Source organism: Triplophysa dalaica, chromosome 4 (genome assembly GCF_015846415.1).
Source record: "Triplophysa dalaica isolate WHDGS20190420 chromosome 4, ASM1584641v1, whole genome shotgun sequence".
Classification (NCBI taxonomy): domain Eukaryota; kingdom Metazoa; phylum Chordata; class Actinopteri; order Cypriniformes; family Nemacheilidae; genus Triplophysa; species Triplophysa dalaica.
In genome coordinates, this window is record NC_079545.1 from 3,355,857 (window position 1) to 3,372,045 (window position 16,189).

At 36.4% G+C, this 16,189-nt stretch overlaps 2 protein-coding genes across 13 annotated transcripts in view; one reads left to right on the forward strand and one right to left on the reverse strand.

The window, feature by feature from the left end:
* The window catches only part of kcnt1b (potassium sodium-activated channel subfamily T member 1b), a 57,704-nt gene extending 46,775 nt beyond the window's left edge, over positions 1–10,929 (forward strand). For 2 of the 11 annotated variants that reach the window (XM_056745408.1, XM_056745410.1), the window contains 8 exons: positions 511–594; positions 1,278–1,406; positions 2,622–2,913; positions 4,260–4,322; positions 5,839–5,868; positions 6,449–6,460; positions 6,784–6,868; positions 8,502–10,901. In XM_056745408.1, the coding sequence (XP_056601386.1) occupies positions 511–594; positions 1,278–1,406; positions 2,622–2,913; positions 4,260–4,322; positions 5,839–5,868; positions 6,449–6,460; positions 6,784–6,868; positions 8,502–8,619 (813 nt within the window). In that variant the 3' untranslated portion in view covers positions 8,620–10,901. Of the gene's footprint in view, positions 1–510; positions 595–1,277; positions 1,407–1,643; positions 1,665–2,621; positions 2,914–4,259; positions 6,869–8,501 lie in introns of all 11 variants that reach the window. The other 9 variants (XR_008906458.1, XM_056745405.1, XR_008906459.1 and 6 more) reach the window with 9 other exon arrangements.
* A 173-nt stretch (positions 10,930–11,102) lies between these two features.
* Positions 11,103–16,067, reverse strand: LOC130419038 (uncharacterized). 2 transcript variants are annotated; one of them, XM_056745415.1, is made up of 5 exons: positions 16,015–16,067; positions 15,816–15,914; positions 13,963–14,493; positions 13,021–13,242; positions 11,103–12,897 (listed from the first exon to the last, which is right to left on the reverse strand). In XM_056745415.1, exons 1-5 carry the CDS (start codon positions 16,031–16,033, stop codon positions 11,303–11,305), a joined length of 2,466 nt encoding a protein of 821 aa, XP_056601393.1. In that variant the 5' UTR covers positions 16,034–16,067; the 3' UTR covers positions 11,103–11,302. The 2 variants fall into 2 exon arrangements, with proteins under 2 accessions (XP_056601393.1, XP_056601392.1); XM_056745414.1 differs by having other exon boundaries at positions 11,103–12,939.
* Positions 16,068–16,189: the final 122 nt, after the last annotated feature.

Genomic DNA, 16,189 nt, shown 5'->3' on the forward strand with positions numbered 1-16,189 from the left:
ATTGCCATTAATACAAATGCTTCAGTTTTGCAATTTAATACAATTGTTTCAATATAAATTACAAATGTTCAGTATAACAATCAATGAAAAAGTTTTATGAATTTATTTTAATTTTGATATATAAATAAAAATATTAATTCATATAAATATATATTTATATATTTATCACTTTGCATTTACTCAAATGTAATGCTATTATAGTGTATAACTTGTAATATTATTATACTAATAATATATCATACTATTATATATTATAATACAATGCAATGCTTTGGATAAAAGCGTCTCCCAAATGCATAAATGTAAAAAAAAATAGTTGCTTAACATTCTCAATAATAGATATTAGTTATTACTAATAATAGTCATCTGAATATAGTCATCTACTATAAAATAAATAGAAACAGACGTTTAACATTTACAGTATGTTTCATTGATTCTGGATGAAACAGTCTGGAGATCATATGTTTAATTTGAACTTTTGTGTGTTTATCTCTTCTATTTCTCCTCTAGTCTTTTGTGAAGGACTATATGATTCTCATCACGAGGCTCTTGTTGGGTCTAGACACCACGCCAGGTTCTGGCTACCTCTGTGCTGTAAGTGTGACCATAAACATACACACCCACACACACTCAACAGCCAGTTTGTCTGTTGCGTAGTATCATTTCACATACGAAGTCATTGTTTTAAACCAGGCGCATAAATCTGATTATTTGACCTCCTCTGCCCACACGCTCTGTGCTAACAGTAGTGTTAGAATGAAGCAGATGGTGTTCACATATGATTAAATGTTTTAAAAGCACAGTAATATGTGATTATGTGATTATTGTCATGTTTCCCCAAACAATAAAAATAATATTTGAAAAAAATAAGGTTAACACTTTATTTTACAGGGCCCTCTTTACACATGTTACATGTATTTACTATAGTATTTACTATAGATTATGCAAAATTACATGTAACTACCCCTATACCACACCCTAAACCTACAGTAAGTACATGTAGTTCATTATTATTACTCAGTACTTAATTTGATTGTTACACTGTAACACGGGCACTGTAAAATAAAGTATGACCAAAATAAGTCATATATAATAAATATATAATAATTATATATAGTTATATATAGTATAGAGTATGGATGGATGATAAATAAAAATACATTTATACATTCCCTCCCCCCCAAAAACAAGTCAATTTTGGTCTAAAACAAGACACTTTATTCTATAGTTTCACTAAAGTGTGTGTATAAATAAAGCATGAAACACTTTTGAAACAGATGAAAGTAACAGAAGAAGACTTATGGATCCGGACGTACGGGAGACTGTTTCAGAAGCTGTGCTCGTCCAGCGCAGAAATTCCCATCGGGATATACCGCACTGAATCTCACATGTTCCCCACCTCAGAGGTAAGATGAGGTACACAGAAGATCTGAAAGTTCGGACATGGCTGAGTCAGCTCATTTTATATAGCCCTTCTGACTTCAGACGCTTGCACAGCAAATAGGATCTGTCACTTTGTCTTGGTCCTGTCCCATGTTGAAGGCCATATCATGGCTTTGCTGGCTGTCATATTCAATGTTTTCGTGCAGTTCTTGTGCTAATCATTTTTCATTCTGATCATTATCATTAATGGCTTTGTCCAGTTTAAGGAGGTTTGCAGACAGGTAAGATTGTTGACTTTGCCTCATATATGCCACTTTTGCAGCATTATCTGAAAACTTTGGTTTTGTCTACATTATATGTTTGATTATGTTTAATGGAATCTCTGTCCATTATGTATTTGGTCTATCGTCATATGTCATGCTGGTCATTTTAAAAAGCTTGTTTTATAACTTTTTTGATTTTAGAATCTTTACATTTATTAACTTATTAACTTTGTAATGAATTGCTTCGCTCACACAACATTCAGTCATTTTGCAAGTGGTATAAACCTTTGTGCAAATAGATCAATATATGTTATATATAGCCACAGAATATTTTTTACAGGACATTTTTTGTTTTTCTGAATTTCTAGGCATGTGTTTAGGTAAAATTATTGTTTTTGTTTCACTGTTTGAACTACTTAGAATATTTTTCCCAAATAAAAATATTGTTCCAATTTGCATTTATTTATAGAAATGAAAACTGGAGAAACAGGTTCAAAATAACAGAAGAGATGCTCTATTTTTTTTATGGGAATAAAAAATATTTATCAATATGGAATGGAATTCTTCTGTGGCTGTATATACATTGCTTGTTTGTGTCCTTGTGAAAAAAAGCAAGGACAACAACAACATGTTTCTTCATGTTCAGCACAAAAATCTGATTTGTTTTTCCTGTCTGAACAAACCCTGAATTCTTTTTCTGTTTCAAAGCGTTTTAAACCTAAAGAAATGAAACCTTGACATTAACAGTATGACTGCAGTCTTGATCAGTGGATTTGAAAGAGATTTTGATTCTTCATATGAATCTTATCTTGCAGTTTAGGAAACACAAACAAACCTTTAACTTCAACTGACCTATAAAGCTGCTCTTAGTAATCGTTTTCCTCAATAAAGAAGTTTTATCCTTGAGAAAGTAGATGAAACATTGAACCTTTTGAACACTCATAATCGATTGACAACCTGTTGCCATGTCGACAGTCTCAGGTGTCCGTGGACGATTGCGAGGACACACGTGACCGCGGGGAATCCTGGAAGGAGAAAACCGCCCACAGAAACTCCACGGGGAGCGACCAATCCGAGCACCCGCTCCTACGCAAGAAGAGCATGCAGTGGGCGAGACGGCTGAGCAGGAGAAACACCAAACCGCCCAGTCGAGCCGAACGCATTAATCAACAGCGGCTAAATATGTACTGCCGATCCGAGAGACAAGAGCTGTCAGAGCTGGTGAAGAACCGCATGAAGCATCTGGGGCTGCCCACTGTGGGATATGGTAAGCTTTACACAGAAGGAAAGTCGATATTGACGTCGGTGTAAATTCTTAAGGTTCCATCATTTGTGACCATCAACCCCTGATTTATTTTGAGGACATTGTGAATGTACATTATTATTTCCACATAGTCTTTATAATTTCCTTTATAATTTAATTTCCTTTATTCTGCAGAAACATCAGGGATTAATAGGAAAAATATGACAAACAAAAATACCCTACTGTATGTTTTCATGTTTATCGGTGCTGTCCTTCTGAATCCTCGCATGTCCTTATTCACAGTTTTTCAGAAAAAATTATATATTTTTTTTATTATTATATTCTAAAAACGTTTTAACTGTTCGACTTTTGCAAAACCCACTGACGAACATATAAGGTGAATAATAATAATAATATATGACAAAACAAGAGTGGGGTATGTAGACACTTTTCAACAATGCTTATTCATACAATAAATATTTTTTATTCTTAACTTAGTGATTGTGTTTTTGGATGGCAGCATGCACTGTTTACAAAGTTTGTGCAAAGCCTTTAAATACCCCATTTCTTAGTCATGTATTTTTTCTTATCTTATAAAACCCATGACCTCTGATGTAGTCACACTACTACTGTATGTAAAAAAAAATTGCGTTCCCCCAACCTGATCTCACGGGAATTAGTAACCATTTTACGAGATGGCTTATTCATATGAATTTGTGTGTTGTGAATCGTACCAAAACGACGATTACCAAAAGCAATACTGAAGCCCCGCCCCAAACGTAACTGGCGTGGAAACAAATCACACTAAAATGCACGAATGGGATCGAATGAATTCATACGAATTAGCTAAAATGAGCCCCTCGTAAAATACGGTTTTGCCGTGAGATTGTGTTGGTTTCCACCGGTGGGGTGTAAATGGTCATGATGAGTATTGTTGAAAGAAAGGAGGAGGCGGAGCTTAGCTGTCGTTATTCTGCTTCTGCAGCAGCCATTCATCATCATCATACATCTTTATTTTCACGTTTTGTTGTCTCTTATTCCATACTAACCTTTGCATACTCTCTACTATCCTCTTTGTTGCAAAAAATCATTCTCTAATAACGCAGTATCTCTACAGTCATCATCACTAGAATAACTGTATATTTATTGAACAGTTCTCTGTTTGTAAATCTCTCTTAAAAAGGTTAACATTCATGTCACTAGCCATAATCTTTATAAATGATTTATCTGTAATAATATGTTGAGAATGTGTTTTTTGCATGCCAACCTTTCTCTTTATAAAAGTTCTACTTTCTCTGCCACTCGCTTGACTTGCTTGATCTTTTCTTTCTTGTCTCTTTCTACTTTGGCCTTTCCCCGGCTCGCAATAGAGGACGTAGCTAATTTAACCGCGAGCGATGTGATGAACCGTGTAAATCTAGGATATTTGCAAGGTAAATCCACCCAACAACACTGTTCTTGTAGTCCTGAAGGCATTTCATGTCCAGAGAATATTGAGATGAATGAGACTGTTGATCATGATGTTCTCAAGAGAGAAAGTGATGGAACGTTCCATTCTTCAGATTGTCCCGTGGCATTGAAAAAAACAGCCTTAGCAGTCTGTAGTTAATAAGACACGCCGGATGATTTTTGATGACTTGATTTCGTTTAATTTTCTTTCCATTTAGGCAGATATTTGCAGTCAAGCAATTTTTTGAAAATGTCTGGGGTCGGCTTTTTCAGAACACATTTTTAAATCCCATGGGTCTCATTGTCCCCTTCATTTTTAATTTGATTAAAAACAGATCTCAGGAAACTGCTGGCTTTTTGCATTATGACGCTGGACAAAATGAAAATGAAACCAGAGCCTAAAGTGTATTGCTTTTTCATCCTACTCAGTATTATCACACATTCAGATAATTGCTCATTATTTTGTCCTGTTTTTGCAAAAACATTGTTAAAGCGTAAGTTCACTCGAAAAAACTATTTGGTGTTATTTACTTATTCTCAGGCCATTCAGAATCAGTGCTTGTTTTTGAAGATTTTTGATGAAACCTTGGTGCTTGGAGATTCATAAAATGCAGGGTCCAGTTTCAAGAGCCCCCTTTTAAGAAAACCCTTCATTCTAATTGTAACAGTATTGTCGCTAAGGGTTTTCTTATCTTAAGGGGTTTGTTGAGACCAGATCCAGGTCTTAAAGTGTGTTTGAGTGTCTAAAAAGCAGATACAGGCAACACAAATGAATCCCCGGGGCATGATTAATAACATTATTACTGGAAATCAGCCACGACAGACCTATTCCCACAAGTTATCTGTTCGCTTATTGACATAGAATCTTAAAGCTTACATTATTGATTCTGTCTGTAGTTGCAGCAGCGTTACATTAATACCCCAGATCAGAACTAGCCCTCCTGTTTGAGTCTGGTCTTTCCCTCAGGGGAGGATTGAATAACCTACAGACTGAAACATCCGTTTGACATTACAACTGAATCCATCTGCCCTACTTAGAGGAATGTTTTTTTTCTCATTATTAGAGACCGTTCTTTGTGTTTTGCACACTCTCTATCAAGAGTGCAAAAAATGATTGAAACCCACCCTTAGATCCCAGCGCATCTCTGACGCAGGCCGACTGCCAGATGCTTAATGTTGTAAATAACAGTTTCCTGAACACAGCGATCGATTCCCGAGCGATATGTTTCACAAGTCTTCAATATATAACCTTTCTTTTTTGTTGCATGTATCCCCTTTTTGAACATTTTATGAATCACCAAGGACTAACGTTACAGTGTCAGCTAGAAATCTTCTTTACGGTTTTATTGAACCAATGTCACCTGTGTCTTGGGTGGCCTGAGGAGAATTATCAGCAAACTTTCATTTTCAGGTGAACTAACACTTTAGAGTTTGACAATCTGTATATGAAATCTGATGTAGTGATGTAGTTGTGTTTTTCTCCTCTGATACGAACTGAAGAGGGTTCTTACGTAACAGGGGGTACTGCAGGTACTCGCTGGCGTCTGAGCATTGATATAAGACATGATGAGTGAGGGATTTTGATTCCAGGATGTTTGGTCAGAGTGGAGCAGAAGGCATTCAGCATTTGTTGGAAGGGTCCGAGGTTTTTGGGTATTGTAAATCTGGGCGGGATAGTGGGACACATTTTACGTCACGCCGGTATAAACGATTCATTCGAAGTTAGGCCTCGAGCACTTCTAATTCCACATTACTAATGCTTTTTGCTTCACTCTGATTGGTCGAGCCTTGGCTTGTCGGGCCTGTTGGAAACTCTAAGCATGCCTCTATCTGTGTCTGTTGGTTGTACTGTTTGCTGACTTCGGGCTGTGTGTTGGCATGGCAACCTAGCAACGTTCATGGGATAAAGTGTGATTATTATGCAACGGACGGTTGGACGGTCGATGGATGGATTGAGAGACAGAATGCGAGGGTGGATGCGGACCTTGTCTGCATGCGTCCGCGCATGGGGAGTGCTTGCGGTTGCATGGGCGTTCCGTCAATCCAGCCATGCCCTGTCAGTAACGGTTAGCACTTCTCTCTTTTTTACCTGGCCCGCTGGCACTTTAAGTGGCTCAAACAGGTGGGTTTGGAGAACCACAGGCACTTTGGCCCAGTCTTGAACTGCCAAAGGTTCACACTTCTCAGTCATTTACAAGCAGGTAAAATGCATCAAAGAAACCCAGAAACCCAGCCAACAAAATCCATAACACTGTGGGGACATACCAACATTTATTTCATTTTGAAAGTGTTAATATATTTTGCTATTGCTTCATCTGCTCTGGATAGTCAACAGTACAAAGTAGTTTTCATTATGTGTATTAGGTACAGAGAGATTGTTTTCATTTTTAACGTGTGTATTTAGATGAAGTGTGAAGGTGACATTTTGTTTTGTTTGTGTTACAGATGAAATGAATGACCATCAGAACACGTTGTCATATGTGCTGATAAACCCGCCTCCGGACACTGTTCTAGAGCTCAATGATGTCGTGTAAGTGTCAGAGATAATGTTTCTGCTTTTCTTTTACAACCAATGGGGTAAGTTTGTTTTGTCCAAACGATAGAAGACCGGGGGACAAGAAAGTTATTACACATTTTATTATTTACAAGCTATTACGCAACATTTTCTTTTGTTAAAATTTCATTTAATTTTGATTAGAGATTTATACGTAGGTTTTTACAAAAAATGATCATTTTGCTTCTTTCTGTGAACTGCTAACATTTCTCCCCAATTTGTATTTATTTGCAATAAATAAAACTAGACAATCTGCTTAAAAAACATGCCGTGTCCTGCAAAGAAAGAATTTCTTGCTTAGTATTTTTGACCTGATTTGCGTTACAAATATAAAGAAATTCTTAATTCAAGAATCATTTACTTGAGAATCAAAATAAACATAAAACATAAAAACATAAAAAGTGAGTTTATGCTTAAAATAAGCAAAAATATCTGCCAAATGGGTTAAGAATTTTTTTATTACATATTTTAAACATATATTTATTAGGGCTGTCGACGTTAGGGAATATTTTTTTTATAACGCAATTAACGCAGCATCCATTTATTTTTTCATCCTTTGTCTAGCGTTTCATTATATAATGAGGCTCTCATTCATGTAAAGGCTTTTAAACCATTTAAGCACGATTTGAAACAGATGCTACGACGCCTTCAGTATATATAGACAGCTTCTTGCTGTGGGACAGGGCAAAACGCTCTTAAAGCTGCTGCTGTGACTTTTGTAAATAATGTAATAAAAGACCAAAAGAAAAGAGGAAATCAATATGTTTTGTAGCTTTAATTCTGTATTTAATTTACAGTCTTTAATGCTAAATTGTAAAGTGTTTGAGAACTTAATTCAATTTTATATATTTCCTTCCTGTTAGATCTCAATTATACTGTTCTTGAAATAGAATGGTTATAAATAATGTTAACATAAAGAAAAATATAAATTTAAAAGAGACATCACTTGCAGTACTAATATCAGAATGTTGGCTTTCATTCATAAAATGATGCTGTTAAAGAAATCTGTTGTTTCTACATTAATTTGGAGATTAAATGTGAAATTTAGATATTTTAGATATTTGTAGACTGGAAAACAAGAACAAAATGCAAAGATTTATTTTTATTGTCTTTTCAGACCTCGAATAACGCAATGAAAGTTAATATTCATTTTAAACTCAAAAATATTGTTTTGTGAAGAGTTAAAAAAATCATATTTTATATTTTCTGTTAGTCTTTCACGTGCCACTCCTGGTTTTGTTTGATGGATGGTCTCTTAAAGTGATAGTTCACCCAAAAGTGAAATTTCTGTCATCATTTACTCAAACCTGCATGACTTACTTTCTTCTGCAGAACACAATAAAATATATTTTTAATAATGTCGGTAACCGAATTTCCTTCTGTTGTACGGACACAAACACGGGTTCCACTATTGTGTGTCTAACATTTTTCAGAATACCTTCTGTTGTGTTCCGTATAATTTGAGTTATACAGGTTTGAAATGACAATGACAGAATTGTCATTTTTGGGTGAACTGTCCCTTTCATTTTTTCCAGAGCTACATATGTTATCTACGTTTAGCCGACTGGTTTGTAACCGCACAGCATTCATTTATTGTACCTCACTGTAGCTACATCATTCGCTCTGATCCGCTGGCACATGTTCCTGAAAATCTTCCGGGAGCACCGGCTGGAGGGAAACTACGGCAGGATTATGGATCAGAGACACGGGATGAGACTCATCTGTAAGAACCGGAAGTCCTGTCATACACACCCCTCCTCTCTGTCCCCCACGCCCCCCTCCTCTCGCTGCTACAGTACAGTCTGCATGAACGATGCCAGGAGACGCAGCCAAACCAACCAACCATACTGACAGTCAACACTCGTGTGCCAACACAAGCTGCCCTTCCAAACTGTAACTCTTTACAGATTCCTCTTTTTTACAAAGACACAATCCACTATTTCAGACTTTACCGAACACGGCTGGTTATTACGTTTTTTTATTTTAGACTTGTCTGACAGTGTAAGATTGGGTTGTTATGAGTCACTCTGGACCAAACACAATGTCCAAACACTTTGGATATATAAAGTAGGGCAGTATATACATCACAGAGTATTACGTAACGCAGTATTCATGTGCGCAGCTACGGACAGAAGAAAACAAACAACAGTCACGTCAGCCAGTTCATCTGATTTGACCAGAACACTGGTGATGTCAAGGCCCTGTAACACACAGAACTAGTTTACATCAGTGCTATATTTTGTACATAGCACATAGTATATATATATTTGTACATATAAGTTAACCACGTATTCTTTAACATGCTCATGCAGTGACCTCAAAGTATTCACAGTATTTTTTCCTGATTGGTTCTTAAAGCACAAAGGATATTGTTTATTTATTGGTATTCCCAAACTGCAACTGTTTTAACTTGTTGATCTATCACATGATCTCAGCTGTGATCATGTCCTTTGCCATAACATTTAACATGCTTTATGAGAAAAATTAAGGAATATTGAAAGCAAACACATCATCCTTTTTGAAAGTTTTAGTCGATAGGTAACGGACACTCATCAGAGGTATTGAATGAATGTTGTTTAGATGTTTGCAGAAGAGATGTCAAATGCTATCGTACAGTGTTTTAGATCATTGGAGCAGTATTGATCTGAAACTCATGAATTATGACTTGAGTGTGCGAGTTATACAATAGTAAATATTAGAATATGTAATATATATTTTATTTATTTGAATTGTCTACCAAGTGTTTGTTTATCGGTTTAATTGCTGTATCAACAGCATTTTTAATCATAATCAATTGTCTGTTTTTTGTTCATTTTGTCAATATTCTGCTACCGATCATTTATGAAATCTAAATATATTGGAATTTGCCACTTTTGCACTAAGCTCTTTTGAAAGAGCAGTACACCATAAATCCCTTTAACCTACACACACACACACACACTCACACACACACAAAGCATTCACAATTAATAGACACTATTATGTAAAAAACAAGCCTTTAGTTACAATTCGAGTCGTGTTGAAAAGTGATATGAAACAGTTTTGTGACTTCAGGGGACTTTCTGGTATCTGACACAGAGATCGCAAATCTTTTGTTTGCCAATTTTGTTGCCTGCTGTACCAATATGTATTCCATTGTCTGTGTCATTATTAATGTGAATATGTGTATGAGGAGTTGATGATTATTATGTAGAGCTGACAATTGTTTTATTTATTTATTTGGCCTATATACATCTTTATTCATCTGTGTTATAGAACAGAAAACATAGATTTCCACTCACAGAAACGACTGTAATGTTGCATATATACTGTAAAAGGGAAAGTGATAGGTGGTAATGATGTGATACAATTGGAAATCTTTGTAGCTATTACGTTTATTTCATTATTGTGTTTTCTGCCTTCTGTTTATTTATTTCATAGCAATATTATGAGTTCACCAGTCTGTCAGTAGAAAATAGAAGCTGTTAACCTACATTTTCTATCAGCCTTTCTCCTGCAAACTGAGTTGGAAATGTTTTTGGTTTAATAACGTATAATCATTTTCCATGCATCATATTGAAAAAGATTTGCATGTTAAAATGGCAGCCTGCAGATATCTTCTATTTTTAACTAGTTCCCTAGTATTTAATACATATATATATATATCAGCTGACCACAGCTGTGGTACTTTACAAGTGTTTCGTTTGTTTCTCTCCATTAGTGACGGAAAAAACACGGACCATGCATGTCCTAATCTTGCCAAATGTGTCAGAGATTCATGTTTACATTTGCTGGCTCCTGTTTTTTGGATTGTGCTGACCTGCTGAATATTTCACAGACTTCTAAATTTTGTACAATTTCTGTACGAACATGTTAGAATGAATAAATGCTGCATGCAGCCAGAAACAATGTGGGTGTATTATTATTTACAAACGGATATTAATCGATGAATGTGTTCATGCTTGTAATCGTTGTTCGTAATCAACATTTTGAACAATTAGAATAGAAGCGTAGTTATGATAGTTACTGCAGAAATATGTCATATATCAATAGTATGCAGTATTGAAAACTATAATATCCTAACTTTACCAGAATATGATAAACAATTTTTGTGGTGGCCCAGGTGAAAAAAATACTTTAGAAAGACCACTTCGCAAGAACACCGGTACAGATACACTTCCTAGATTGGACAATATATTTAATTTTTAATCCTATATATATTTTTTATGTTTAATTTTAAAGCCCAGTTTATAAATTAAGAGCGTTATTTTGTAATTACAAGATCAACAGATTTCCCCATTACAGTAAATGATGAATTTGAATAATTGCTTGTTATATAGCCGTGGATCATAATACCATATGTTACATTATTTCATTTTTTAATGTCTTGCAGACAGATATATCAATGAATATGAAATCCACAGCCAACATCTAGCGACTCTCGTCGCCCGTCGACTGTCGTTGCTGTTTGAGTTTCTGTTTGTTTATTTGTGTTTGTCTCCACCTCGCCCGGGTCCAACGCCCGTGATTTTCCACCACCTCGTGTAACAGGCCTATGGATGTGTGCTCCAGACTGGCGTCTTTTGGAGAATCTCCAACATGAGGTCTGGAGTTATCATTCTTCTGAACCTTCTGATCGTTCTTCTGAGCTCTCGCTGCATTCTCATCTCGCCTGGACTGCTTTCTCAACTCTGACCTTTTCAGGTCATCCCGTCTCTTTTTCTTAACACTCGGAGTTTTCTTTATGTCATCTGCTTTGTTTATCGTCTCTCCTGAATCGCTGCCACCAGATGATGGATGAAGGATGGTGAATAGTTTGGAGCGGGCATCACTCTCATCAACAGGTGAGTTTTGGGAAAATAAGTCTGACCTCCAAGTTTCCGCTGTTGATATTATTCTGACATCCATCCCTGGTGATGTATTACCAGACAAGGACTCTTGGGCATTGAAATGCAGGATTTTTCGAGTGCATGACTCAATGTTTCCCCAGCGAGTGTCTCCATCAATGATAACTCTGACATCTTCTCGTGGGAGTGCGTTTTCTGGTAAAAACTCAATAGCGTTGGACTGTGGGGCAACTGGGAGGGTTGTGGGATAAACAGTGTGCTGAAACGGCGTGTAACCGGTTACGAATATAAGTTTGGGAAAGACATTGAGCACGTGCTGGTTTTGTACCCACTGCTTCTTCCATTGAACTGCAGTCGGGGGCCAAGTCAGAACACGTCGAATGGATCGTAAAGGTCCAGATCTGTTCCCGTCCGGAACGGTGCTTTGTTCAACCACAGATATCTGGTTTTCTGGATCTGCACCGATGGTGAGGTAAGGTAAGTTCTCTGCGTTTTCCACAACCCGGTCAGTGCTACGTTCTCCATGTGGAATAGTTCGGTTTGCTTCTGCATCTTCTATTAAGTCATGATCAAGTCGTTCCTCGTGAGTATTCACCTCGCTGTCCACACTTGTTCCAGCTTTAGTCTCATCAGTTTCTTTATCTAGTCCATCATCACGTGACCCCAGCGTCTCCGTGGCGTTAATGACCTCATCCTTTAAGCTTGTAGTTTCCTCATCCAACTCAATTCTCATTCGTCCATCGTTCTTATGCTCCACCCCCTCACACACACCAGCATTCCCTCTCACATTTTCCTCCTGATCTTCTGATCTCACGCATCCATCATAATAGTTATCTTGCTTCATCGCGTTGACTTTTTCAGTGTCTCCTTCTGTCTCCATCCCTTGAAAAAACATCTCCGTCCTGCAGAGAATCGGACCGGCGGAGCTGACGCGCTTAATTGGCTCCCTGCTTTGATAGACCTCTGAAGAATAAATGTGATAAATCTGTGACATCATCTCATTTGCAGCTCTCGTCTGGTGTGACCTCGGTAACATCTGTGTTGTGGTGTTTTCTGTTGGTTCAAGAATTTTACATTGAACTTCTCCTCTGTTGTTCTTTGTTGTTTCTCGCTCTGTGGTCGCTGTAGAAGGTTTAATGGTTTGTTGATGTTTCCTCTCTCGTTTCCGATGATACAACACTGAGAGGACACAGATGACAAGTACCAGGGCACAAAGTACCACTGGTTAAGAAGAGTAACCGTTATCAACATTATTGAATGCAGGTGAAGAGTAAAAAGAAGTATTAAATCAATTGAACCTACCAATTAAACTGATTAAAGTAGAAGGTTTCATTGTAAGTGGTTTGGTTGTACTGGTAGGACCTCCAGTGGCGGGACGGCCAGTGACGGGGCTCGTGGTGGTGGGATGTTCAGTTGTTTGGATGCTACACTCTGGCTCCTGCCAAACAAGTTTACCTTTCAACTCCGGAGGGCTTTCGCAGGACACCATCTTCTCATTCTCCAACAGAGAGGCATTCTGCAGACCTAAATGTATTTATAAACGTGCTATTATACATTATTATATTTAAAAGGGTTAGTTCGAAGTTAAAGGGATGGTTCACCCAAAAAAAAAATGGAGAGCATTAGCTGAATGTCTATTGTGGACGTGTTTAGAAATAACATTATGCAAGAAACTATTTTATTCAGTTTATTCATCTTGTCTTCAGTTTTATAAAGCCTTGTAAAAGTAGGTTTAACAAATTGAGAATGGTATTTTAAAAGCTACTTTATTCGATAAATTGTACGAACTGAAATGGAAACGCTGGTCTCTTTTCCTTAAACAATGATCTAATAAAGCTTTAGTATAGACTAAAGCACACATCTTAAGATGATCTCAAGGGAAATTTTGACAATTTTACACAATACAGTTTAAATTGTACAAAAACAAATGATTGTTTAAAAAACACAAGAGTTAATGTAGATCACACTACATGTACGAATGAGGTTTTAAGAAGTTGTGAAAAAGCTACTACAAATTGCCATAAAATTGCATTGCAAAATTCTTCAAAAATAGTTGGTGGTTCTTTTTCTCTTAAAACCTTTGGATTTAGGTTGAGAGTCTTTATTTTGGGCAAACTGTTCCTTTATAATCATTCAATTATCAAAGAACTTAATTACGGGAAATCATTGGATTAAATAAAACTCTCTCTTTATATTGTTAATAAACCGTATCTTAAAAAGTATCAAAAGGAAATTGTCATATACCTCTCAGAAAATTTGCAAAGTCCCTGAAACTGAAAGAGCACGAGCAGTTCCACCGGTTTCCATCCAGACGGATCTTGGTGCCGTTGAGGGGACGCAAGACATCAACACTCACATTTGTCAGGTTATTGTTGGACAGATCCAGTTGCCTTAGTTTACTAATTCCCATAAAACTGGTTTGAGATATGGTGTGAATATAATTCCGAGACAAATTCAAAGCGAGGAGATTTGTCATCCCAAAAAGAGAATTATGGTCCAATATAGTTATTTTATTATTTGACAGTCGGAGGGTTTCAAGTGCAACAGGTTGACTGAACCATTCAGAAGAGACATGAGAAAGATGATTACTGTCCAAAATGAGAGTTTTGAGGTTGTGGAACTTATTAAAGGTTTGTGGTGCCACTGCGGTGACCCCGGCTTGTGTCATGGTTAAACTGGTCACTGAGGTCAGATTTGTACTGTTGAACATAGGCGAGTTGATTTCCCCCAAATCACTCACAAACAGAATCAAAGAGGTCAGGCCAGCAGGATAATCTAGAAAGAAATAAAATGTTTCTGAGAAAGTAAAATTAGGTGTCTAAGGTTATATCCTGGCATGACATATCACAATAAAGTTACAATAGCATATGTATTGAAGAACTAAACCTGTAGCTTGAACTCCCAACATGTGACCTGTGCCAACACAATATACAGACACAGAAAAAATGCCAACTTTTGATGTTATCAGCATTTCTAGATGTTTTGGATCAATCCAGTCCAGTGTCTGTCACTTTTCTATAGGCTAATTGTAAGTTCTTAAAAATTCGGGATGTGTGCGCATCTTGGTTGCAGAAAAACCCGGAAGAGAGCCATTAAAACGACTAGAGAATTACACGGATAGGGTTTACAAAGTAGATAGACTTATTATAGAAAACCTTACCTGAAATAAAATAAACAGATCCGGATGATTTCATCAGACCAGCATGTTCTTTTAATGACCTGTTTAGCTTAAAATGGCATATTCAACGACGGTATTCCATAGGAAATATAATATCATTTTGCAATACATATTCTGACATTCAACAACACAAAAACTTGTTCTTAAAGGAATTGTCTCCTTCGTTTCACTCATTGCGGCTTTGTTTCCACTGTTTTTCTGCAACCATTACGCGTGACGTAACCATGACATCGACTCCATATTGGCCTATAATATCAAACCTCAGGAATGACACAGACATCCAACAGCAATGTAAAAACTGACAGCTAGTCACATGAATGTTGACACATGACCATCATAAAAATCAAGGTTATAAACAATATATATTTTTAACTTTGATTAAATACATATACAAATATTGCTGTTGTACTGTTTTAAAGTGAATATGAACTCGTTTTCTTTGCCGCATTTGAGGTCTGAAAAAATACAGAGCAATTTTTCTGTTATTTTGACCTGTTCCTCCAGTTTAAATTTTCTGCAAATACATGCAAATAGAAACAAGATTTTTATTTAAACTTTGAGAAAATATTGTCAGTAATTCATAGAATGAAACAAAAAGGATAATTTTTGCTAAAACACGTAACTATAAATTTTAAAATCTGGAAAAATTGATTTTGAAATGGTCTCCTTGTTTATGCATTCGTTAATTTATATTATATTATTTTATTTATACATTATATTCTGTTTTGAACATTTAATTTTACTAGAGACTTTCAAACCTATTCAATTTTTATAAATGTACATACAGAAGGCTCAAATAGACCCTTACGTGTTGGCAATCTATTATTTAACATAAAACAAATCACTTTTTCTGTTCATTTTAAAGTACTTCTCAATTTCTAAGTTGGGGGGGACATGAAAGAAAATCTGTTCCTCTTACCTCTCGGAATCTCTTTGCAAACATAGTCCGTTTCTGTATATATACAGGATTGAAGCCATGCTACATTAATGCACCGGAAAACTATTAAAACAAGAAGAGCTAGGCAAATAAAGAAAAAAAATGAATAAATGTATTCATTTAAACAGCATGTTTTACTTAATAGTGAAGTCAAGGCCAAAGAAACCGCATTCAAACTCACCGTGCATCTTGAAAAACATAAAAAATGTCTTCAGTCTTCTGTATATTGACCATCCGTCCACTGAATACCTGACCCACAAAACCACCCGCGGTGCTTTAACTGCCAGTTGCCAGGATACTAATATAACCACAATAGTTTGTCAAGGATACAGATGAGCATGCAGTGTTCCAACTGG

What these genes read in the sequence shown, in the direction of transcription:
- LOC130419038 (XM_056745414.1), bottom strand. An exon ending in TTGCAAAGAGATTCCGAGAG is followed by an intron (nt 14,494 to 15,815) that starts GTAAGAGGAACA and finishes ATTTCTTTCTAG; the next exon opens with ATTATCCTGCTGGCCTGACC. An exon ending in CTTTGCAAATTTTCTGAGAG is followed by an intron (nt 13,243 to 13,962) that starts GTATATGACAAT and finishes AAATACATTTAG; the next exon opens with GTCTGCAGAATGCCTCTCTG.